Consider the following 22,805-nt stretch of genomic DNA (forward strand, 5'->3'; position numbering starts at 1 on the left):
TACTTGTATCCGCAAGTATATTTAAACCTAGATAAAGGAACCGAACGATAGCTTTGGTGCCAAATGAGAACTGTATTGAGTGTTAACTAGGTTTCCTCCTAAAAATAATATTTCTAATGAGAGGTTCTGCCATCGGATGGCTGGCAGAACCCCTATCTAATGAATGACTCTCATTGGTAGAAAGCAACATCTTTCTACCAGTCATATGCTTTTGCTATGATTGTGGACCACCCTGTGGAGTCGTCAACCTGAATGTATCCATTAGTGCGTGTTGCACTAAGGTAGGAGGTGAACCGATTGTGTAGCCCTGCTACATGCGCAGTACAGGGTAAAACAAACTCTGTTGTTGGTTGTCGGCCTTAAACTAGCAATTCATTTTAGATCTCGGCTCTGGGTGATTTATCTTGATTTCACTTTGGCTTGGGTCAAATAGTCTTCGTTTCAGTATGGTCTGGTACATTGTCTTCGTATCTTCAAAAGTGTCGACTCGACAGTTCTGCCGTATTCTTTGGTGGTAATTCAATTGCGTTTCACTTGATATCGTACCACTGTCTTCGAAGCCAGTCGTCAGCAGTCAACAGTCAATATTCCGGTATTCTGGTATTCTGGAGTCAGGATTTAGGGTTCAGGATTCAGGATGTACTTGACATCCGGACTCTTGAGGCTTCCAGCGCACGACTTGGGTGTTGGTAGTAGATGATCTTGGTTCAGTATCTTTAGTAGTCGCTCTGAACCAGGTACAATCTGAGATACGTTCTCAACTGCACTTTCGGCCAGGATTTATGCACTTGTCGTAAGGGAAAATCCGGGGGCTGGAAATAGTGCGTTTTTACAATCGTAGATTTGTACACAGCCAGGATACGCACTTCCAGCCGGTTGGGCCATCTGTGGTTAAGCGTAAGATCCTTCCATAAACCAGTCGCACTCAATACGTCACCCGTGTCGCACGGATACAGCCGAGTCATATTCTCTATTTCATCTAATAGTATCCATGCTCAAAATGCTAGATCAGAGTCATGATGGCGGTGCGTCACAGAACATCCTGTAGCTGTTACGATTGACTCTTCGCAGTCTCTGTATCCCTACCGTGGCGGGTGATTACAGCTACAGATGTAGCCTGGGGCACACGGTATGTTGGTCGAGTGGCCAAGAGGCACCAGTGTTGCAAGCTGATTGCTGGTTTACCCCAAATACTGGATCGTGGTTGAACGACTACTTCAACTTATTATATTTGTTGGGTCGCGCCTCAGATCATGTGGCCGTGCAACCGATGATTCAGGAGGGAACTTAGGGGGCATTGCATTTGTAGGAGAGACAGGTAGACCAAGACACTTAGCTCAGTCGAACTCACTTTCGGATTTCCTTCCTATTCCTCATCACGACTTTTACGCCTCATCTGCATTCTCAATTTAAACTCAAAGCAGCGCTCGCCATGCTCGCTCCCTTAAACAGCCCCTCCTAATCGGCGGGCGTGCTCAATCAGTGAATGCACAGGGTGAGGCTCGCGCTTGTGTCCGAAGGCTTTCATGAAAAGTACAGACAAATGTTTACTCTCTCAACAGGAATAAGTGGTTTCCTATCAGGGTCTGCTAATAATATAGCTTTCATCATACTAGTACTATTATACTAACTGGGAGGTCTATTTTACCTTATGATTTGTATGTATATTACTATTAGGGTGTCTCGAAAAGGTAATGTTACCCTAATGATATAATAATAGCAATCTTAAACTACTAAAATGCATTGAGAATCAACCACCGCGACACCAGACCGGTCTTCTTCGCCTTGGATAAACCGAACAAGGACTTCAGTAGATGAACGCTCCAAAGGGATCACAAGATCGAGTCGGCGGGCTATGATCGATGCTGTCAGGAATGCCAAGACCACCGCGGCGACTGTTCGATTTCAGCTGGTTTGGGGGATCCGGCAAGATTGACCAGATCAACTTCCAAGGCTTGCCTTGACACTGACAGGGGGATGCTTGGTCATTCGAATCAGCTTCGTTATTATGCTTGCGAACGCAGGCTCAGCTACAATACCTGCGGTACCAATTAGCAAACTTGAACGATAACAGGGGTGAACACTACTACAGAGATCATTCTCCAGATATGGTGACCTGGGCAACTGCAAATACAGCGGTGTACTGCCGTCCTTAGAGCATCTTGATCGTTAAACTGTACAGTGAGCGGGGAAACGAGGAAAGACGTAGCAGTAGCCGCCCAGATCGCTTGAACCCATCCTATAAAATAGTAGTCTGTTTATTGTTAAACGAATCTAGTTTTCCAGACTACTAAACGAGAATAGTAATTGTTGGCTTGAAGTTAGTACTAATATTAGTAGTAGTGCACTTTGCTTCTCTTGTAAGCCGAGTCATTGTTTGAGGACAACACTCTTCCTAATCAACAAATGCATTCCTCGTTGCGAAAATACTTCAGTAATGTACTTGTCGCTATGGCTTTCGAATCATAAAAACGTTTGGTAAGGTGGAATGTTACGAAATAGCCTATATTCGCACAGTACATGTACTTATCTAGAAGCACACCCGACATTCACCCTCTCGGAGACACATGCATTCGAATGAACTAGGTGCACTCGCGTCTCCTCATTTCGTCGGGAAGTGAGCCGCGGTTGTTCGACAGCAGAATCTGAGCAGCGCCTTTGACAGACTGGCGACGACGTCAACGCTCCGACAATCTCCAGGATGGGAGGCCAGGCCCACTACGGATACTGACCAGAATTCTTGTGAAGGAGAGCGTACTCGTTGTAGAGATCCTGGTATTTCTGCTTCCACCTTTTGCCGTTCAGATTCAAATAGTCGCGGATTGTTGCTGAGGACTTATTGTGCAATAGCCAATTGTCGAAAACCTCCTTCTTGTAAGCACTGCTTGACAGCATATCGCGTCTGATTGGGTTGGTGATGACGCCCCTCTCTTCGCCATCGAAGTCAATGTTCTTGTGGCTCCGCAAGAACCTTTTGCCGTCGCTTTGTCCTGCCGCGAGTGATTGAATCTTCTTGGACGACGTCATGGTCAGAGTGGTCAGGTCAGACTTCGCGTTCGCAGAGAGTGCATCGCCGCTGGCGATGAGGGTGGCAACAGCAGCCAAGAGTAGGGCGAAGGAGAGGCGCATGGTTCTTGGAGGTGTGAAGGGGTACTTGCCGGGGGAAGACTTGGACGCTGCGGAGCGAATTGAAGAGTGAGCTACGAATGGAGACCACTAGCTTATGCCGGTGGTGGTAGTTGGTGGGTTCGCTTCATCGATAGAATTGCTGGTCTCAATGCTCTGCTTCGATCCGATTCCACGAAGAGAACAGAGTAATCGCTTGAATAATCAGGGAGATTGTCACAACATTTTATCGCAAAAACAGACTCATGGCTAATGTACAGGTGTAACCTGAGTGGTTATACCATGTACTGAACCAATGAAGGTGCTGGGATGCAATGTGTTAGAAATAATGCCATTTTTTCAACGTGGAGTCGTAGGATTCACTCTGGGGAATGCAACCTGAGCTCAAGCTTACTATTATTGTAATAGTACCCGTATAATATACGAGCGTACAACAGTAAGACAAATCAATAGTGGATCACGAACATGGCGAGTGGTCCTTCAGTGGCAACCACTAACAGTAATTCTAACAGTAATTATAGTCGAGGGGTAGCTCCGGAGATTCAATTGGAAACTTACACGAACATGTAGAGAAGAACACACAGTACTTCGAAGTACAATGCTCCACACATACTTAGATGTTTGCAAAAGCTCATTGATCCATGCTCACAATCCACACTTTTTCTACTTAATCATCCTCTATTAATACATGTACGTGTAGAACGCACGACTAATGACAAGATCAAACTTCCTCCAACAAGAATCGAATAAACCAATCACCGCAATCAAAACCATTAGAGAGTACCCGAAATGTTTAGTTTTTATTCAAGGAAGTTTGAAGTTAGCGTTATTACAGAGTTCTGGTATCCTGCTCCACGACGGTGACTGTGTGGAGGATGAAAAGAGTATATTACCTTGCAATGGTAGCACATAAATTTTCATTGCCTAGCACTACTGGCTTACAAATACGTGTGTAAATCCTTTAACCTTGGATTACTTATAGAACCGATCATTCTCCCTTTGCCTGGGAGCTCTGTATTAAGCCTATCGGTGCGGACAATTAACAGTTGTTGGCCTTGAGAGGAGTTCCATCCAATTTCCCATCCCATAATTGCCGCGCCCTCAACTAGTTCAGTCTAGCCACACTGGCTCACGGGTTCTGCTTTGATGCAATTTCCATCCCATGATGAATCCTGCTGCATTGCTGCTCATGGGTAGAAGATGGTGTGGGACTCCATGGCAATGCTGTACCAGTATTACATTTAGTGTATTGTACTCCGCAGAAATTACGTTTGTGAATTTTACTAACTTTTAATAATAGTACCGGTGCTATAGTAGTGAGTGGTGCTTGCATGCGTGTTAATCTGAATGTACTTCTAAATTGCAGCTACGATGTACCGGTGCGATGCGGAGAAGTGATAGGCAGCTTGACAATTGGGAAAGGAAGAAAATTTTCGTGCAAGCCAGAGCTGAATTGAGAACTGGTATCAGCTTGGACCAAGCGAGCCGAGGGCAAGCTCTAGAATACACCGATGAGAACGCCTAACTCCACGTACACGTTGGTCAGAGTTGCTATACAAACAGTTTGCAATTAGTAAACAGTACAGATAGTGTATATGCGAATACTACTTTACAAGATGTCTGGATAGCAACGCCCTTGCCGGACGCGACCTGATGGCTCGCCACCGATTGACTACAGTACGAATTACGACCGGTATCCGGACGCTGTCCTCGAATGCCGAAAAGACTATCTGGATTGGCGTGTTCGGTCTATCATGCCGCTCGAGAAGGCGAGATCACGTACAATGGCGAGATCCTTGCCGCAAAAACTAGGAGGGCCTCCGAAGTTCATGACCCAGCGCGACACCCACTCCCGACGCTGAAGGAGGCGTTCGAGATCTCTGCGGGGTCCGTGTCGGCCGCTGAAAAGTATACAACATAATGAGAAAGGAGCCCCCTTGCGCGAAGTTCTCCATGCTTTCAACTTGATTTCTTTGAGCTAATACTTCCCTTGTGGCACTCGTTGTCTGTCACCACTTGTTCAGTGGTTTCGTGGTAACCTTAGGAGCAGTGCGCGCGGGGAGAACGCTGGTCTGCTATCCATATGATGTATCTTAGGAATATGATGTATCATAGTAATATGATGTATCATAGGAATATGATGTATCATAGGAATATGATGTATCATAGGAAACCCATGCTAAATCATTCGCATTTCTCGGCCAACAGCTCAATTACCATGACGTCCGAGGAATTGGTGCACGAAGGTCTGCCGTGCGAGGCGTCGGCCGAAGAGGTGGCGCTGGTGCAGGAGGAGCTGGGCTACGTGCCCAACAACCTGGTCAAGGTGAGTGCGTTCGTGGACGACCGGCCTGCTGCGCTGCTGCTCTATCCGCTGCGCAACGCCGAGGACGCATACAAGAAGAAGCAGCGTGCCAAGGTGGAGCCCTTCCCGACCATCTACTGGCTAGCCTCCACGGAGCTCAAGGCGCGAGTGTCCACGCTCGAGGATCAACAGTATGTGCTGACGCTGCAGCATCGACTGGACGCCGACGAAGCGGCCAAGGAGGTACGGTCCGGACATAAGAGAAATGCACGCAAGGAGATACTCAGCTTAGCTGTGTGTGTGTTGTCTGCAGAAAATGGCGCAGAGCCACCGCGAGTACGCGGAGCAGCGCTGGCGGATGATGACGCCGCATGACCGGGAGCTGGTGAAGGGCCGGCGCTGGGAGTTTTTCCTGCGCGACGTGGGCATCGCCGGCATCCGCGAGTTCACCAACGTCAAGTGTCTGCACACGCACTACGCGCACTACCTGGCCACGGGCAACAACCTCGTCGGCGAGTGGGTGCAGGAGCTCCTGAACAGCAGCGCAGCGACCGAGCGGACGGAAGTGCTCTAGTCCAGCTGGATCCCTGCAGCAGCAGCAGCAGCTTGTGCGATAACTCACGAACGAAAAAAAACGATTCAAAGCTTCATCTTCTTGTTGTGTCTGCGGGTGCGGCGTTGGTTCATAGCAAGAAAGAGATATGCGCTCTCTGATGAATGCGTTCGCTTTCCTCACCCCAACCAAACCTACACAGAGACGTTAGACGATATACCTACCTACGGTGTGGGCGTGGCCAAGCAGACGCCTTCCAGCCAGGACAAGAGGCCTCTACCCGCTGCCGCAGCACTCCGACTTGCTCGGACTTTTATCCACGGCGGCATCTATAGACACTCGACTGGCGCTCGACGTCTTGCGCATCTGGTGGTTCGAGTAGTCAAAGTTCCTCAAAATCGTCGTCGCCGTGAGTGCGAAGGCCTGGCAGCAGTAGGCAATAGCAACACAGTCAGTCTCCTATATCTTTTTCTCTGTCCCAGTTGTCGCTGACCTGCTCCACATTGAGCGCCGTCTTGGCCGAGGCCTCAATAAAGTAGAGTCCGTGGGCTGCCGCCCAGTTGCGTCCCTCGTCCTCCGACACCTCGCGCTGGCGCTCGTCCACGTCGCACTTCATGCCCACGACCATGATCTCCACCTCGTCGTTGTGGCAGTTCTGGTGGCACTCCTGCAGCCAGCGGCCCAGATGCTCGAAGCTCTCGCGCCGACTCACGTCATACACGAGCAACGCGCCATCCGCGCCCCGGTAATAGCTCCGCGTGATGGACAGGAAGGTCTCCTGGCCGGCCGTGTCCCAGATCTCCAGCTTCACCTTGCGGCCGTCCACCTCCAGCAGCTTGGCGCCGAACTCGACGCCGATGGTCAGGTCGTGGATGGGCTGGAAGTGCTGCTCCGTGAACTGCAGCAGCAGCGACGACTTGCCCACCTCCGAGTCCCCGATGATGATGTACTTGAGCGTCACGAACACCATTGGTCGCAGCGGAATTGAGTCGATCCGAGTCTCTTTCCGCTGGAATCTTGAAGAGGCGGGCCTTGTTTCTCGTCGACGCAAAGAAAAGTGTCGATATATCTTTAGAGCGACACAATCCTAGATACTCCAAGGGACACAATTCCTAGATACTCCAAGCGACACAATTCCTAGATACTCCAAGTGACACAATTCCTAGATACTCCAAGGGACACAATTCCTAGATACTCCAAGCGACACAATTCCTAGATACTCCAAGTGACACAATTCCTAGATACTCCAAGGGACACAATTCCTAGATACTCCAAGCGACACAATTCCTAGATACTCCAAGTGACACAATTCCTAGATACTCCAAGGGACACAATTCCTAGATACTCCAAGCGACGCCGAACCTTCGACGTGGCACTTCGACAAGAGCTGCAAAGAGCAGAACACGATGGATCCTATCGCAGCGCTGGACATGGAGCACCGCTCCGGCATCTCGCAGCAGGAGGTGGACGACTTTGCCAACCGCATGGACATGGTACGCCGCACTAGAACCCGCCTGGAGAGATATCGTCTTCTCACTCTTTACAGATCGCCAAGGCCATGGACGACGTCAAGAACGGGACGTTCGACCCGCTCAAGTGCAACGTGCGTAGTGTACTATCAGCTGCGGCTCTATAGCTCAAGGTGTTTAACGCTATTTCGTGGGGACAGATTCCTGGATACAAGACGCCGGAGCAGGAGCAGCAGGAGCGAGAGCAGCGAGTCAAACGCGAGCAACAGCAGCGCGAGCGGGAGGAGACGCGCAGGCGCCAGCTCAAGCAGGAAGAGCGCGGCAGCTGGTGGCACAAGGCGCAGCTGCGGTACTCGACGAGAGACGCCGAGGAGGGCGAGCAGCAAGACGAGACGAGCCAAAGCAGCAGCGAGCGCTGGGCCAACCGCCTTCTGGCTGCGTACAAGGCGCGCGACGCCAACGACTACTCGCTGTGGGACCAGTGGGAGCCGGAAGACCCCGTCTCGCTGCAGGAGAAGGCGCAGCGAGAGGCGGAGCTCGAGAAACTCCGCAATCGTGAGTTTGAGAGCAACAATCCCGAGTTCTGCAGCCAATTCAAGGAGGACATGGAGCAGAGGCAGCGATCGCAGGAGCAGAAGGCGCGCACAGCTGAGCGTGAGTCACTTAGATGGCTGTCTTTCGATGGGTTTTGAGTTCTGACTGTGGTTATGTCGTGCTGTGCAGGCTTGAAGCACAAGGGCAATCGGCTTTACAAGAAGAAGCAGTACGACGACGCCATCAAGAGCTACATGGAAGCTCTGTCGGCTTCTCCGTTCAATGTGGCAGTGCTCGCCAACATTGCGCAGTGCTATCTACGACGCGACGAACTTGACGACTGCGTCGAGTTCTGCACTCGCACGTTGTATGTCGACGAGAACCACGTGAAGGCGCTCTCTCGACGGGCAACAGCTTGGCACCGACAGAAGAAACTTCAAGAAGCTGCGGACGACATGCGAAAGGCCTTTGAGCTGGATGGAGAGAACGCCGACATCGTGGAGCAGCACTCGATCATTGTTGGCGACTACGAGGACGCGATCACCAACAGCAAGCTGGAAGACGCTCTAGAAGCAAAGGGAAGACACAGCGAGAAAAGCGATGGCGCTCTTTCGCTCGGCCCATCGTCCATTGAAGAACTGCGTTTTTCGCTCGAGCTATTCAAGAAGATGGACGAGCAAACAGCAGCCGACGACTCCCAGCCAGAAGGGCAGGCGCGTCGTGTGAAGGATGCCTGGGTAGCCTACGACCTCGTGTTGCCCTTCGTGGAGAGAAATGGACATGTTCGCGCCAAATTCCGAACATCCGGCGAGATGGAAAAGCTTTGTGAACGAATTTTGATCGCGTTCGATTCATCAGAAGCGAACCTGAAGCCGACACTTCCCGTCAGCAAACGGAAGACGTCATTACGAGCGCGATGGTTAATTGTGCGGTGGCTGCAGTTGCCGACACACCTCGCAACCAGGTGGTCATGTTTCGCCACGAAGAATTCCGAAAACAGATTATATCTGCATGTGGAGCTCTGGGCACAACATCTACAAGAACCAGCCTCTCGTGGGTCGTCCAAGCAAGCCTCGCCCGCTTCCTGGAGGAGGTGGTAGATTCCAAGAGCTGGCGAAGTGCGATGATCTTGGGAGATGTACTCCCACCACTGTTTGCAGCTCTCTGCCTTCGTACGGATGAAAAGGACGTGCCAAGCGATGATAGGACTTCCAAAAGCACCATCGCTCTGGCCGCATCGAGTATTTGCTTTACCTTGAGCAGCGACAGCACTGGCATCCAGGCATTTAATAGTCGCGGTGTTGACTGCCTTACTGCTGTTGCTGAGGCACTCAAAACAAACCGCGGCGCCAAGTCTACAGCGTTGCTGCAGAACTTACTTGGCTTTATGACCAACTTGTCCACTAGCAACGCGCTTCGCAAGGTCATTGAAAGCAATAATTGCGAGGAAACGCGCCGGAAACTCGTTCAGCTGCTGCTTCAAATTGCACAAGACACGTACAATGGAGGCGAGCCAGCAGCAGCATCTCCCAAGAAATACCAATGCTCCGAAAGAGCACTCGGCGCTCTGCTGAACTTGTCATTCAGCGACAATTCACAAGTGCGACTTCACGACCTCGTCGAATTCAGAGCGGCGGATACCGTCGAGCATATCCTCACGCAAGCGAGTCCGTCGACTTTCACCGACTCAATCCTGATCTTGTCGCGAGCTGCGAGTCTCCTCTGTCGTCTTCATTCGGCCTGCCGAGGAGAGGACACTGCCAAAGGAGAAGTGTCCAGCCGACTTACCAGTCCCGAAGTCCTCTCGAAGCTTTACGCGGTGTGTGAATATGCCAACGTTAGCTTTAGTGGCAAGGCGTCGGTGATTCCAGACGAACTCTGGCAGCTTTGTGCTCAAATCTGGTGCCACTTGGGCTGGTGCGCACACATTGCCACCGTTCGTGCGTTCTTGCGCGAGAGAAATGCTGTGCCGCTGCTCACTCAAGTGATTGCCCTCGCGAATGCCCAGAAGGTCTACCGCAGACCCACTGGAGAAACAACTGCGTGTGAGCGACTAGTTGGAAACATCGTCAAGGTGCTGATCGCTATGCAGTCTGACCGTGATCCGGCTGACGCTCAAGCCTTCCGAAAAACGAGAAGTCTTACGGTGCTGGTGCAGGCTCTGCAAGAGCTATCTGACGGGCTAGCTCGCAAGAACGTGGCCATCCTGCTGGCTAAGTTGTGCCAGTCGGACTCTCACGTGAAGGACGCAGTCCGCGAGCTGCGTGGAATTGAGATGATGCTGTCGGTCAGCCGGTCGCTCAACCAGGGTCCTGCTGCCTTGTCCCGTTAGTATTTTGCCATGATGGAGCAGCATCGCAGCAGTCTTGGACCAAGAAAGTGGAGTGTCAGTACGGAACACTTTGCATGAATACGTTAGCTGTATTTTTGCAGACGAATGGACTAGCGCTGTCACTCTAGCAGATGTGCTTCGACGCCCACACCGATGCAGCAGCTGATGCAAGTACAATACAAAACACATTCGTTGAGCTCGCATTCGTTTTCGTGCTAGTGGGTGACAGATTGAGCGCTACCTGAGGAAGAGCGAGAAGGGGCGCATGTACGAGATGACATACTTCTGCATCCCAGTTTCCTGTTCATGCAGCCAGGTCAGAGAACAGATGAAGAGCTAAGCAAGGAAGCTGATGTACTTACGCCTTCTTTCTCGATCTTGAAGAGTGTGTAGTTGGTTTTTGAACAGCGAACGTCTGCCATCGGGTTGATGAATTTCTACGAAGCGTGTACAAACGGTGAGAGAAAAGTAGACTGAGGCAAGACAGAAGGCAAACTCACTTGAATGTTGGATCGGTAGACGTCACTGTTGTCGACTGAAGTCGACCGAGCTCGAAAGAAGGGGAATCGGTTGGTCTGTGGAACGGGTAAGTGAGATAAAACAAGGCATTTCGCAGCAAAAAACTCAAAATTCGGACCTGAGAGTGCAAGCGAACACTGAGCTCTTGCTTCCTCGCTTCTTGCTTGATATCAAAGTGAACTCGGCCCACTGCCTTCGTAGCCAGGAGCCTAAAGCGTTTTGTGTCTGCTGACGGCGTCATGAGCACTTTCCCGCCGTAGCACGAGTCTGTCCAGCTTGTTGTGAAACTTTCGTCCAAGCTGCGAGGTGCACATCGATGAGTAAAAGCCAACCGCGACTCCTTTTCCAGCTTCAGAGCTCCCTCACCTGAAGCGAAACTTGTTCTTGTTGAGCCGCTTTCGCGCAAAGAGGCAGAAGTCAGTCTGGCTGTCGTGAACCTGCGGAATGTAGATCCGGAAAAACTTTGAGCCGTAGCGAGGAACCTGTGCAACAAGCGATCTGGTTATGGCTGGATAGGCCCAACGTAGCGACTTCACAGATCTATTACCTCGACACCCGTCGCTAGTTCCATGACGAGGATCGAAAATGTTGGAGGCGTGTGGTGCAAGAACGCCATCGGGCCACTGACATTGTCGCAGTCGTCGCGCTCCTAGCGTCGCCGCACAAGGAGAGACACGTGAGTTCTGTTGTAGTGCGATTTAGACTCTTGAAAGCAATTCACGCACCTCCTCTGCTTTAGTGTCGGACGCTTTCGGTTTGACCGCTGGCGTTGCAGGGCTACTCACCGACCGACCAGGTCTTGTACCTGCTGCTGGAGGGTTCGTCGGCCCTCTCGTGCCGTCGCGTTTGGGCGATGAATTGCCATCCACCGGGGCCACTGGTTCTTCCTTACGCGAGTCATTCACAAACCAGTCCTGGCATTCGTCTCCGTCACTAGCGTCAGAATCCCGATCCTCGAATTCGTATTTCAGCCTGCGGAACGACAATTCACTCGGTCAATCGACTCAGCCCGACAAGCAGTCGCAGTGGAAGTGCCCTCACCGATTGGCGAAGTCGCCCACGGCGCTCTCCTCCATCATGGTGGACGTCAGTGAGGAGAAGCGTCAACGAGTGTGGTTGGTTCTGGGCGAAACGGAGAGTAACGTCCTAGTGATTGCCACTTGCCAAATTCAGCAATGCCGGCTGAAATAGCCGTCTCCCATTGTTCAGAGCACTTGAACACCCAGTACTTGTTGATGTTCTTGGACATGGGTTGCTACAATGCCTTCGATGGCTGTCGAGGTCATGAAAATCTCTTTGGGTGTCGAGGCCGAGATGGCGGCATTTCCTCACTCCTTCACGCCGAATTGCTATTCCGTAGTCCGCTCCTTTCTTATCTTGCTAAATGTGCCATGCAGTATTAACTTATGCTAGTGACGCCCACTCCACTATAAATATTAACGCACTTGTGGGGGTGCTCAGGCCATTAGAGATCACTGCGATGCCCTCTTCTGTAGCTGCAGTCTCTGAGACCCACTACGAGCTCATTCGCGATGCCATCTTTGACAATGACCGAAAGCGTGTGACCGAGCTGCTGGCAGCACCAGGCGTAGATGTGGATCACTTTGACGCTGGGGGCCAAACGCTGCTGCATCTCGCGTGCTTTTGGGGTCGAATGGAGATGGCCAAGCTGTTGCTCGCAGCAGGAGCGAGTCTTAAGACCAAGAACGCTGCCGGTTGTACGGCCCTGGACCTCGCAACGCATTGGGGACACTCTGCAGTGGCCGAAGTCATCCGTCTTCGTGGAGGCAGCAGCGTCTGGGAAGACAAGTTCGGCGCGCTTCAAGTTGAATTGGAAGACCTTACACTGCGAGCTCAGCACCTCGAGACGCAGAACAGCGACAAACGCCGTCGACTGGACACGATGGCGCAGGAGCTGCAGTCTATGCAGACGCAGCTCGCCGAAGAGAAAAGTGGCCGGGCACTTGCGATGGAGTTGCGTGAGCGCGCCCAGCAGCAGCTTCGGGTTCAAATCGACACGAGCCAGCGTCTTGAACACGAGAGAGCAAGTCTGAGCGAGCAACTGAAGCTGTCGAGGGTAGCAGTGGCCAACGCGGACAAAGCTCGGGAGAGAACACTGGCAGATATGGCCGCACTGAAAGCGCATCGAGACGATATCCTGGGGCAAATGCAAGCGAGCGTGAAGCTACAGGACCAAGCAGCACTCAATTGGCAACGCGCTGAAGTGGCAGCAGCGATCTCGGACTCGCAGCGCAATTTTGCGTTCGCAGAGCGAGACCAATTACACCGAGCTCAACTAGCTACGTTAGCTGAGCTCCTGGTGACTACCGAGCGGCTGGGAGCTACTGAACACGAGCTCATGATGCTCAAGACCGACTTGGCCGAGCACATTTTCGAGATGAGGCGCGAGAAGCGCAGCCAGAAGCACGCAGCTCAAGCCATGGCCTCAACTCGAGAAAGCAACCTCACGCAAGGCAGTCGTCGATCGAGCACCACACCTGTCGAGGCGATGACCCTCAGCGAGAAGAAGACTCGAAAACCTGAGGAAGTTCAACAGCTGCTGCAAACAGCAAAGGCGACACCGAAGAGGACGTTTTCGCTTGCAGCGCGTGAATATGGCGATCGTGTGCGTACTGAGGAGCAGCAAAAGCTTCGTGGGCGTGCAAATCGCCAGCAACGAGTGGAGAATCAATACCGCGCACACGGGTTTCGAGCTCCCGTGGTGGACGCGGAGGTCTTCCAAGAGGAGTTTGTGACTACTGTTCGAGCTTTTGCTTCGTCCCGCAGCGAGAAATGGCACAATCTCAAGCGCGAAAGGGACCGACAGGCGCGTTTTGCAGCGGACACGCTCGCTCGACCGATTTCAACGGCCCCACAGCCTCTTACAGCACCGTCCGGTCTTGAGGGAACACTGAACTACGGTCTCTACAGGAAGTATGCGCTGCCATTGCCTGAAAATACAGGGAAAGCGAGTCTAAGACCTGTCACTTCGTGCACGGAGCTACGCGCACATGCAGACTTCTTGTCGGAGGCTAAGAAGAAAACCGCAGCCTACCCTCAACTTCAGGCAGAAGCAACAGACCGAGAAGGTGAGAAGCCGGGATCGTTCTTGCCAATGGTTTGAAAACGAGACCGTCTACGCTTGTGCTGGTCGAAAGCGTCTAGCCGGTGTTGGTGAGGCCTTGTCGTTGCTAGTAGCTGAACGTCGTCTTGGACCTGCGGACTTGGGTCGGTCTACACGTTGTCGCGGGTTTGACGGTAGCGTTTCTCGCTGCGTTGGAACCGGCGACGTCGTCAACACTGGAGAGCTTCCTCGACGAGGAGAATTGCTGGATGGAGAACCCGATGGCTTCTGCGGCGACGCGATTGGGGACAAGTGCACGATCGTGCACCCTGATAGTGGGTCGAACCTCTCCATCGGTTGTTGCTGGCGCCGTGGATCACCAGTGTCCCTGGATGCCTCTAAAACCTGAGCCACCTGCGCGTGATTGAGCTGCAGCAGCGCTGCAAGTTGTCGGGTTTCTTTATCATGCATGGCACGCGTGAGAGCCAAGGAGTTTTGAGTGTTGGCAAGCTGCGCCTTGGCCTTCTCCATATCTCGTCGATGCTTCACGCGTTCTTGCGCTGCGATCTGTAGCTCCGCAGCCAGTTCTCGGTTCCTAACGGTAAGATGCTGCACCCTAGCACGCAGTATATTGCAGAGAATGACGTCGCCTCCTTTGTCTGCAGTATTTTCCAGCACTTCGAGGCGATCCTCGAGGTCTCCGTTGGTACTTTTTAACTCTTGACACGCCCGAACAAGTCGCTGGGCTTCCTCCTTCAGAGCCGCCACTACGCTGTCGTGAACCAAGCGCTGTTCTTCTATCCTGGATGTAACAATACTATCTATCAGAGCTGCGAGATCATCCGTGAATGCATCAAGGTGCAGATTCACCCCGTGCCACGAGCGACCGAGAAACACCCGCGTCAATTCGAAAAGGTCTTTCGCTCCCCTTTCGTGATTCTCCATCGCCTCAACGTGGCTGTCCATGGAGGAAGCGCCCGCTTTATCCAACGTTTCGAGTGTGTGGTGCAACGATCGCTCCTTCCAGAGCTGCACACTCGAGAAGAACTCGTGCATCGATGTCGTTCCAGACGTGGACACTTTTCTCGCACGACCAGCCTCGACGTCGCCACAAACCTCGTGGCATTGCTGTTTGAGCTGCTCGAGCCGCGATCGGATCGTGAAATGCAGCGAAGGCTTCGTCTTGGTCGTTGGGTCTGCCATTCGTATCGAGTTGTGCTGTTGCAGGCACGAATTCAAGCATGGGACGGAGCAACGATGCTGTCGACCTCGTATTTATAGTGGACAACGCCTTCATTTACCTGACACATGACCTGCTTCCTGCCGAGCGTGTCCATTGCTATCGAACATGCGTGAGGCTCTGTCGAGTGCGTCTCCATCTCCACCGACGCTGGTGCCGGTGAATGGGAATGGGCTGGACACGTCCTTCCGAGACGTCATTCTGCCTCTGAGTCGTCAGGAGCTTGTGCTGGCCATCGGCAAGTACGTCGTGCTCCAGAACACGCAGACACAGGACCTGAGCTTCGTGACGGACCAAGGACAATCGTCGGGTTCGCTTGGAGAGATTACAGCGATGGCGCTGTGCGGGAAACGCCAGCACCTTTCGGTTTGTCGCGCTGCAGTGAAAGCCGACGATGGCAATGCAGAGAGTACCAGTTCGCCAGCCTCCATCGCTGTCTACAGCGTTGCAACAAGAACAGACAAACCTGACCCAGCTGCAGGCAAAGGTCGACGCATTGTCCTGCTCAAGACTCTCACCGTGCCCTGGACGGATCGGTTCGTAGGAACAGCTTTGTCTCCTGATGGGAAATTGGTCAGCGGTCAGGCTGCGAACGCGAGCTGGAGCTTGGGCGTGTGGGATTGGGGTCGTGGCAGGCAAGTAGCTCTTACCGATGTCCATTGCCGGGTGTCCCGAGTCCGCTTCAACCCCATCGATATGGCTCAGTTGTCTACGAGCGGCGGCAATATGCTGCGACTCTGGACGCTGTGCGAGTACACGCTCAAGCCGCTGGCGAGCTTCAAGTCGGGCGACGAGACCAAAGTCAAAAGCGTCGTGAGCTACGCGGATCACGCGTGGCTGCCCGACGACGTGCTGGTTGGTCTGCTGGAAGACGGCGACGTGCAGTTGGTGGTGAATGCCGAGTTGATCCAGACGCTCCGTGCAGTACACAAAGGCTTGGGGCGGTTGTTGTGCATGAGCGCTTTGAACAACGGCGAGGGAGTTGTCGTCGGAGGCACTCACGGACTCGTGTCCGTCGTTCGTGTGGCATCCAAAATGCTCAAGGCGAACGAGAAGGAGCTGCATCTCCAGCGACGCATGCGAGTGCCAAACACGTACGTGGGTGCAGGTTAACGAGTTGATTTCGCTCGGGGTACTGACGTTCGACCGCTTCTTGTACTCGTAGCGAGCGTATCGTAAGCGTGACAACAGACCCCGCCGCCGCCATGCTGCTTTGTTGTACTGAAAAGGGCTACGGGGCCTACGACCTCAGCAATTTGTGCCTTCTCCGCGGCGACGATGAAACAATTGCGTTGAGTGTCTTGGCGTCCACGCCGTTATCCCAGCAAATGGAGCGACTGAGTTCAGCGTCGAGACGTCCGTGTTTCGCTGCAGCCTGTCGGTCCCCGGACGGAGACGCAGCCGTCCACGTGTGGAGCCAAACCGACTGCCACGAGTGCCTTGTGGTTCACCTTCTAGAGCAACAAGCGCCGCTGAGCCTTGATCTTCACCCCGCAGGCTCCGAATTGTTGGTGACGTTCGCGTCCAAGCTTCAGGTCTTCTTCGTGCTGCAAAACTCGCTGCGTTTGGCCTTCGAGATGCCGCAGAAGCAGCTCTCACTGGCTCAATACAGTCCCAGCGGCGCGTTCTTTGCAGCTGTACACGCCACTAACAAAGCAGTGTTCGTGTATCGAGGTTTGTCTCGGGTCCAGCGAGAGCCGCAGCTCGTTGGCGTCTTTCGAGACTTCTGCGACACCGTCGAGCTGTTCCGCTGGTCTGTTCATGACAGCAGCTTCTTCGCCGTCGATGCTGCCGGAGAACTTCGCCACTGCCAACTACGCTGGCAAGCCGGGGGCGAAGTCGAAGACCTTGTGGGGACACACAGCGTGGCGCAGACACTTGCGCCGGACAACGCCATCGTGGCATTTACTACCAGCTACATGGACCACGAAAGTCACGACTACGCAGTGTTTGTAGCGGAGAAGCGGGTGTCAGGCTCTCACAAGCGAGCGAGCAGCAGCCAGTGCCTTGTGCGTGCATGGGTGAATGGCGAATTAACCTCCGACGCGCTTCATAGTTCCACTGGCGGCGGTGTGGGCGAGAATTTGGCGTTTGAGATCACGGCGCTCGAGGCAGGACGAGGACTGGGAGGCAACGATGGCAACATGTACTCGAACCTGTTGTTTGTCGGCACAGCGAGTGGTTCGGTGGTGCTCTTCAGTTGGAAGCGAGGAGCTCGGAGTCGGTCGGCCATCCTGCTCACACACGCGATTAGGCGTGTAGACCTGCACACGGCACCGGTAGTAGGTTTGTTCTACACTGCTCGGTCGCGATTGCTACTCACCAACGCTCAGAACGGCGTTGTCCTAGCCTGCAAGCTTTGTCGAGAGAATTCTGGAGCTGCCGAGAGCGCCTCAGCCTTAGCGACAGCAATTCGAGACGACCAACACCTCCACGACTTGTCCGTTAATGCCTTCACGAGCATTTGCCAGCCAGAGGAGTTAGCAGTGTACGACCGCAGCAAGGTAGAGCTGGCTCGACTCAAGTTGTTGGATCTGGATGGCGAGCTGCAGCAGTTTAAGATGGAGAACGAGATGCTGAGCCGGCAAGCGAGTGACCAGCGGACACGATTCCAAAGTACATTGCAAAGCCAGCTTGAAGCCCACGCTCGGACGGCTGAAGAGGAACAGAAAACGCTATGTACGGCTCTCGACGCTCGTCTTGGCGGAGCTATCCACGACCGAGAAGCAAAGCTGCGTTCGCTGTCGGAAGACGCTCGTTCGGCTCAAGATCACTACCTGGTAACTCTGGAAAAACTGCAAGCTGAATGTGACACGCTGCGTGAACAGCTTCACGCTACGCAGCTTGACCTGGAGGACGAGCAGAAGCGAGCGCAAGAGCGTGAAACGCAGCTGGAGTACGAAGGCAGGAAGAAGCTTCGAGAGGCCAAAGTCCAGTTTGACAGTTCACAAAACAAGTTGGTCGACGAGCTGGAGGCGACTCGGAGGAAGCTGCAGGAAGTGCTCAGCCAGCAAGACCAGGACCAACTGGTACAAATGGGCCAGCTAGCTAGCTCCATCGATCTCGAAAAGAAGAAGGGCGCAACGCAGCTCGCCGAGCAGCATGGGAAGGCGGCAGCATTGAAGCAAGAGGTCAAGATGCTGCTTGGAGACCTCAACCACAAGGACAGCGAGCTGCAGCAAATGTGCTGCGACTACGACGAACGCTTGCATGAGATGGAAGCTCTCCGTGGCAAGCTGGCGGACGAGAGAGCTCTTACGAAGAGAATCATGCGAGAGAAAGAGGAAGGTGCAGCCCAACTCGCTGAGCAGCGACGCGTGTTGGAGAATTTGCAGCGTCTGGATGGCGTACACCGCTCACAGCTGGAGCTGCTGCAGAAGCACATACTCCCCAAGGACCGCGAGCTGGTACACATGCAAGAGCACCTCAACCAGCTGCATGACGCCAACCAAGAGGTTGTGGTGCAGGCAAACATCAGCGATCGACTGCGAGTTGAGACGTCTTCGCTTGCAAGAAAGCACGCGCGCGACCTGGAGGCAGCCCTCAAGCGGTTGGAGCGAGTCCGACACTCGATTGTGGTGCTACAAGAAGAACTGGGCGAGCTCGTTCGACGCAGTGCCTTGCAGGAGAAGAGCACTCTCGTCACGGAGATCGGTTGTCTTCATAAGCGCCTGACGCGGCAACTGGACGCCCTGCAAGCTCGCGGAGACTCAGCCGGCGAGGTCAATGCTGAACTGCATCGTCAAAACCGCTTCTTGCTACAGAACAAGCACTCGCTGCGGCGCCAAGTGGAAGCTGGTAACCGAGAGAAACACAAACTCGCTGCAGCGCTGTCGTATCAAAATTCTTCGCTGGTGACGGAGCTGAACGCGTATCGGAAAGCGAACAAGGAGCTGGAGCGTAGACTGAGGCGATACGAGGAGCTTGGGGTGAAGGGCGGCGGTGGAACTGCACGGGGTGCTTTCTCGAGTCGGACGGAAGCAAAGTCCACTTTGACCGCAGAAGTTCCCGAGACTGATGAAGTTCCGACTGAAGTCGACGGACGAGCACCAATGCCCTCGAAGATGGCAGCGCCTGTCACTAGCCGAGGCACAAGCAGTAGCAATGCACAGTCCTTGACTGGCCGCCGAGATCCTCCTCCTCGAGTGAAACCACGCCCCAAGTCAGCAGCAGTAGGCGGTACAAGAAGAAATATGTTGCTGTAACAAACAACGGTGTGCCAAAGCAGTAAGAAGAACCAAACATGACGAATAACAAGTGACCAGAAAAAGTTTGGTTGCTTTACTCTTGCTGGGGCCTCGAATTTCAAAGACTGCTGCTCGCTATCTACCTTGTACGCTTTTCTCGTCTTGCTAGCTGGGATACGCTCGGCGTTGCGAGGCTAGCCCACGCACACGCTCTGGTAGGTGGGGACGAGGTACTTGATGTTGATGAAAGCGTCATCTCCTCCGTGAGACTCCATGATCTCGAGTGTTTGCTGGATAAGGTCGCCGAGATTCAACTGCTTGCGCTGACCGTAGTCAATGGCGTCACCGATGTTGTCTGTAGCAGAAACCGAAGCGTGTGCAAAGCTTAGTCACTAGCAACACCTCGCAGAAAATCGTTTTGCGTACCATTCTTGCGAATAAAAATGTTGAGGACGGGTAGAATCTGCCGGTAGTATGGCACAAGTGCCTGGCCGATTAGTCCCGGGCCAGTGCCTGGCTGTGCAGCCGACTCGCACGTCACCATGAGCTGCAGAATGCGCAGCGTCTTGACCAGGATGCCAGCATTTCGTGTGTTGAGAGCGTCTAGCACAACGAGAACGTCAGGCCAAGCCGAATTTTGAGAACTGTCTGAAAATACGCACTCTTGATCGGGATAATAAGCTGCGGGATGACAGGCAGCACTTTGTTGCTGGCGTTGATGAGCATGTCCTTGATGCCCTGTTCCGATAGGAATGCATACGGCTCCTCCACTTCTCGGAGTCCGTCAAAGAAAATCGGGAGGTAGTGGTGGAAGTCGAGCTACAGAAACCCACAGATTCGGTTAGAACGCGAGTCCAGGACGCTGAGTTTGTACCGCATACCTTGGTGATGTCCACTTTCCAGGCTACCATGTTGCGCACGCCGCCGTGGTCAATCTGGATCGGCAGGTCGCTACGCTCATAAAATCTGCAATTTCACCACAACGTGAGCACTCTGAAGCACAACCATGAAAATCCCTTCTATCGCTTCACCTTCGGAAAGACGTATCGGGCGGGTTAGCGCGCTCTCGGAATGCTGCAGGCTGCTGGTGCCGCGAGCGCGGAGACACATTCTCGTACTTGTCAACCTAGAATCAAACGGTGTGAGCGTATTTCCTCGCCACTGTTGGCTCGAGCAATCCCCACAGACCTTGAGTGTTTTCTCCAAGTCTATTGAGCCTCCTGTGCCTTGGCCCTTTCGAAGGAAGCCGTCGGTGGTGTGCGGCTTGGTCGGTTTGGACAGCGAGAACGCGCTGATGTGCGCCGAGTCGTCAACTTTCTCGTTCGAGCGTCGCTGTTCATGAATAAATCTACCATCAGTGTCGACATCGTTCTCCGGGCGATGTCCACTGAGCTCCTACCTTCGGGACCACGGTGGTAGTGTCGAAGCAGCTTCCTGTCTCGGGCAGTGTGATGCTCTTGGGCACAATCCGAGTGCTGACGTTAGGAATGCGGCCCGACATCGTTTTCCACAGCAGAGGACGATGACTTCACGCTTGAGCTTTCTTGCACTCGGCCCACGCTCGTTTCTCAAGTGGCAGGACAAAACGCCCATGCACGTCCAGATAAATAAAGATGAAAGACGCAAGGCAAGCAAGTCATCGCTACAAATTCGTTAAATTTATGCCGGGGTGAACCTCCTCACGGGCTGGCCGCTTATAGCGACGGCCATCTCGTCTTATCAGAGTCGCGCATTGCACCAGGGATAAGGTAAATATGCATATTTGTTACTCTACACAGAGCCTCTAGGACGCTGGTCGTCAGCTCAGACCCAGTGGATTCGACACCGAGGGAACTTGTGCTTGACGATGGAGAAGTACGCGGCGGTGGTCTCCATATCGGCGCAGGCGCCGATGTTCAGCGTTTCTAGTAGCGCTTTTCGACGAACTAATGTCTGGAAGGCGGCGATCGTGAGCTGGTTGCAAGCCTTGATGTTTAGGTGCAGCAGTTGCTGGCAGCGTGAGACGACGGCCGCGAGCCCCTCGTCCGTGATGTTGTAGCAGAATTCCAGCGACAGTCGCTGCAGATTCGTCGCTCGAGGAGCCATCGCCTTGAGGCCACCATCATCAAGAGCGACACAGCCCTGCAGAAGCAGAGTTGAAAGCTGTGTGCACCCGGCCGTGATAGCAGCAAGGTTGTCGTTCTGCAGCGTCCGACACAGCGAAAGGTTGAGCGACTGAAGCTCCGAACACCGCGCGATGGCTGCGAAAGCGGCGCTACCGAGCGTTTGCAGCGCCCCGAGGTTCAACGAGCGTAGCGTGTACCGGTTGATTGTGATCAGTGCCGCTACACCGCGGTCGTCCAGTCCTGCGCACCCGCTCAGGTCCAATGCGGCGAGCTTACAGGTCGGCATGGTCGCTTTTGCTTGCGCTATTTGCTCGAGGTTATAGAAGTCAACGCCCTGAACCTTTGGACAGCGCGCGAAGGAGAAGGACCGGAGGTTGCGCTGCATTCTCATGAGGAAGCGGAGTGCCGGCCCAGAAACCTAGCGGAGAGCAGCCGATCAGTCAATGCGAGCGAAACGAGCTCACGCTGCAGACGTGCGTACCTTGAGGCAGCGATCAAGCACGACCTCCTCCAACGTCGCCGATGAATGCTGAGCCAGCGCTACGACGGATCTGTCAGAGATGCGCCGGCACATGGTGAGGTTGATCTTCTGCAGCTTGGGGCAGTTGGCCGCGATGGCGACGATGCCGTCGTCTCGCACGCGCGAGCAGCCTGAGAGGTCGACCTTGGTCAGCTGGCGGCAAGACCGTGAGATGGCCACCAGCGACTCGTCCGTGAGTTTGATACAGTGCAGCGCGAGCGTCTGCAGCCCCACGCAGCGACAGAGCTGCTTCAGCGCCGCGTCCGAGATCTGCTTGGACTCGACGTCCACGTGCCGGAGCTGCTCACAGCCGAGGCCTTTGACCAGGTGCGATAGCAGCGGCGACGTGACCCGCGGGCCGTAGAGCGCCACACTCTGCAGCTGCGATGCCTCGACCGACAAGTTCCGGCCGCTTTTGCTGCGTTGCGGCTGGCGGTCGAGCAGTACGGCGGCCGCGGCCTCCAGCTCATGCTCTCCCGTGCACCACGTCTGCAGTCCAAAACACGCACCGGTTAGTCCTTTGCACATCTCAAAAGGCTCCAATGAGACGCACCAAGTCCACGTGCTGCTCTCGATGCACGGACGCAAGCGTAAGTCGTCGCCAGCGCTTGGACACGCGTGCCAGGCCGTGCCATCGGTCCTGCAGGTGCACGAAGCGGCAGACGTGCGCCAGTAGCAAATGGTCCGGCAACTGCTCGAGGTCGCTCGTCATGGCCGGCGCAAACTGAATTGGTCTCCGGCCGCCCGAGACCAAGTGTGCCGCCAAAGGGCGTAACGACCACCGGCCACTTCAACATGGGGTTTCCATACACCAATACATGTAGACGTGGTGTGTGTCACTATTACAATAG

General features: G+C 53.8%; 10 protein-coding genes across 11 annotated transcripts; 4 read left to right on the forward strand and 6 right to left on the reverse strand.

Moving 5' to 3' along the window:
• Window positions 1–2,718: 2,718 nt before the first annotated feature.
• On the reverse strand, window positions 2,719–3,129 carry KRP23_13826 (uncharacterized protein; the record flags this gene model as incomplete). Its single annotated transcript, XM_067884584.1, has 1 exon — window positions 2,719–3,129. One exon carries the CDS (start codon window positions 3,127–3,129, stop codon window positions 2,719–2,721), a length of 411 nt encoding a protein of 136 aa, XP_067737980.1.
• A 2,215-nt stretch (window positions 3,130–5,344) lies between these two features.
• On the forward strand, window positions 5,345–6,005 carry KRP23_13827 (uncharacterized protein; the record flags this gene model as incomplete). The annotated part of the gene is made up of 2 exons (XM_067884585.1): window positions 5,345–5,674; window positions 5,745–6,005. The coding sequence occupies 2 exons, from the start codon at window positions 5,345–5,347 to the stop codon at window positions 6,003–6,005; spliced, it is 591 nt and encodes a 196-aa protein (XP_067737981.1).
• Window positions 6,006–6,260: 255 nt separating this feature from the next.
• Window positions 6,261–6,954, reverse strand: KRP23_13828 (Ras-related protein RABB1b; the record flags this gene model as incomplete). The annotated part of the gene is made up of 2 exons (XM_067884588.1): window positions 6,261–6,407; window positions 6,478–6,954. The coding sequence occupies 2 exons, from the start codon at window positions 6,952–6,954 to the stop codon at window positions 6,261–6,263; spliced, it is 624 nt and encodes a 207-aa protein (XP_067737982.1).
• A 436-nt stretch (window positions 6,955–7,390) lies between these two features.
• On the forward strand, window positions 7,391–10,319 carry KRP23_13829 (Sperm-associated antigen 1; the record flags this gene model as incomplete). The annotated part of the gene is made up of 5 exons (XM_067884589.1): window positions 7,391–7,477; window positions 7,531–7,587; window positions 7,654–8,107; window positions 8,177–8,951; window positions 9,029–10,319. The coding sequence occupies 5 exons, from the start codon at window positions 7,391–7,393 to the stop codon at window positions 10,317–10,319; spliced, it is 2,664 nt and encodes an 887-aa protein (XP_067737983.1).
• Window positions 10,320–10,438: 119 nt separating this feature from the next.
• Window positions 10,439–11,917, reverse strand: KRP23_13830 (uncharacterized protein; the record flags this gene model as incomplete). The annotated part of the gene is made up of 9 exons (XM_067884590.1): window positions 10,439–10,481; window positions 10,561–10,619; window positions 10,682–10,756; window positions 10,820–10,894; window positions 10,957–11,137; window positions 11,205–11,320; window positions 11,386–11,487; window positions 11,564–11,810; window positions 11,880–11,917. The coding sequence occupies 9 exons, from the start codon at window positions 11,915–11,917 to the stop codon at window positions 10,439–10,441; spliced, it is 936 nt and encodes a 311-aa protein (XP_067737984.1).
• A 401-nt stretch (window positions 11,918–12,318) lies between these two features.
• Window positions 12,319–13,962, forward strand: KRP23_13831 (Ankyrin repeat domain-containing protein 11; the record flags this gene model as incomplete). The annotated part of the gene is made up of 1 exon (XM_067884591.1): window positions 12,319–13,962. The coding sequence occupies one exon, from the start codon at window positions 12,319–12,321 to the stop codon at window positions 13,960–13,962; it is 1,644 nt and encodes a 547-aa protein (XP_067737985.1).
• A 12-nt stretch (window positions 13,963–13,974) lies between these two features.
• On the reverse strand, window positions 13,975–15,105 carry KRP23_13832 (uncharacterized protein; the record flags this gene model as incomplete). Its single annotated transcript, XM_067884592.1, has 1 exon — window positions 13,975–15,105. One exon carries the CDS (start codon window positions 15,103–15,105, stop codon window positions 13,975–13,977), a length of 1,131 nt encoding a protein of 376 aa, XP_067737986.1.
• Window positions 15,106–15,250: 145 nt separating this feature from the next.
• Window positions 15,251–19,347, forward strand: KRP23_13833 (Cilia- and flagella-associated protein 57; the record flags this gene model as incomplete). Its single annotated transcript, XM_067884593.1, has 2 exons — window positions 15,251–16,236; window positions 16,308–19,347. 2 exons carry the CDS (start codon window positions 15,251–15,253, stop codon window positions 19,345–19,347), a joined length of 4,026 nt encoding a protein of 1,341 aa, XP_067737987.1.
• Window positions 19,348–19,523: 176 nt separating this feature from the next.
• Window positions 19,524–20,830, reverse strand: KRP23_13834 (Parkin coregulated gene-like protein; the record flags this gene model as incomplete). The annotated part of the gene is made up of 7 exons (XM_067884594.1): window positions 19,524–19,684; window positions 19,756–19,932; window positions 19,992–20,148; window positions 20,211–20,295; window positions 20,361–20,455; window positions 20,518–20,661; window positions 20,729–20,830. The coding sequence occupies 7 exons, from the start codon at window positions 20,828–20,830 to the stop codon at window positions 19,524–19,526; spliced, it is 921 nt and encodes a 306-aa protein (XP_067737988.1).
• Window positions 20,831–21,132: 302 nt separating this feature from the next.
• Window positions 21,133–22,666, reverse strand: KRP23_13835 (the record flags this gene model as incomplete). 2 transcript variants are annotated; one of them, XM_067884595.1, is made up of 3 exons in its annotated part: window positions 21,133–21,852; window positions 21,916–22,443; window positions 22,508–22,666. In XM_067884595.1, the coding sequence occupies 3 exons, from the start codon at window positions 22,664–22,666 to the stop codon at window positions 21,133–21,135; spliced, it is 1,407 nt and encodes a 468-aa protein (XP_067737989.1). The 2 variants fall into 2 exon arrangements, with proteins under 2 accessions (XP_067737989.1, XP_067737990.1); XM_067884596.1 differs by lacking the exon at window positions 21,133–21,852 and having other exon boundaries at window positions 21,895–22,443.
• Window positions 22,667–22,805: the final 139 nt, after the last annotated feature.

The sequence above is a fragment of the Phytophthora ramorum genome (assembly GCF_020800215.1).
Source record: "Phytophthora ramorum isolate Pr-102 chromosome Unknown Phyram_PR-102_s0019, whole genome shotgun sequence".
Lineage (NCBI taxonomy): Eukaryota > Oomycota > Peronosporomycetes > Peronosporales > Peronosporaceae > Phytophthora > Phytophthora ramorum.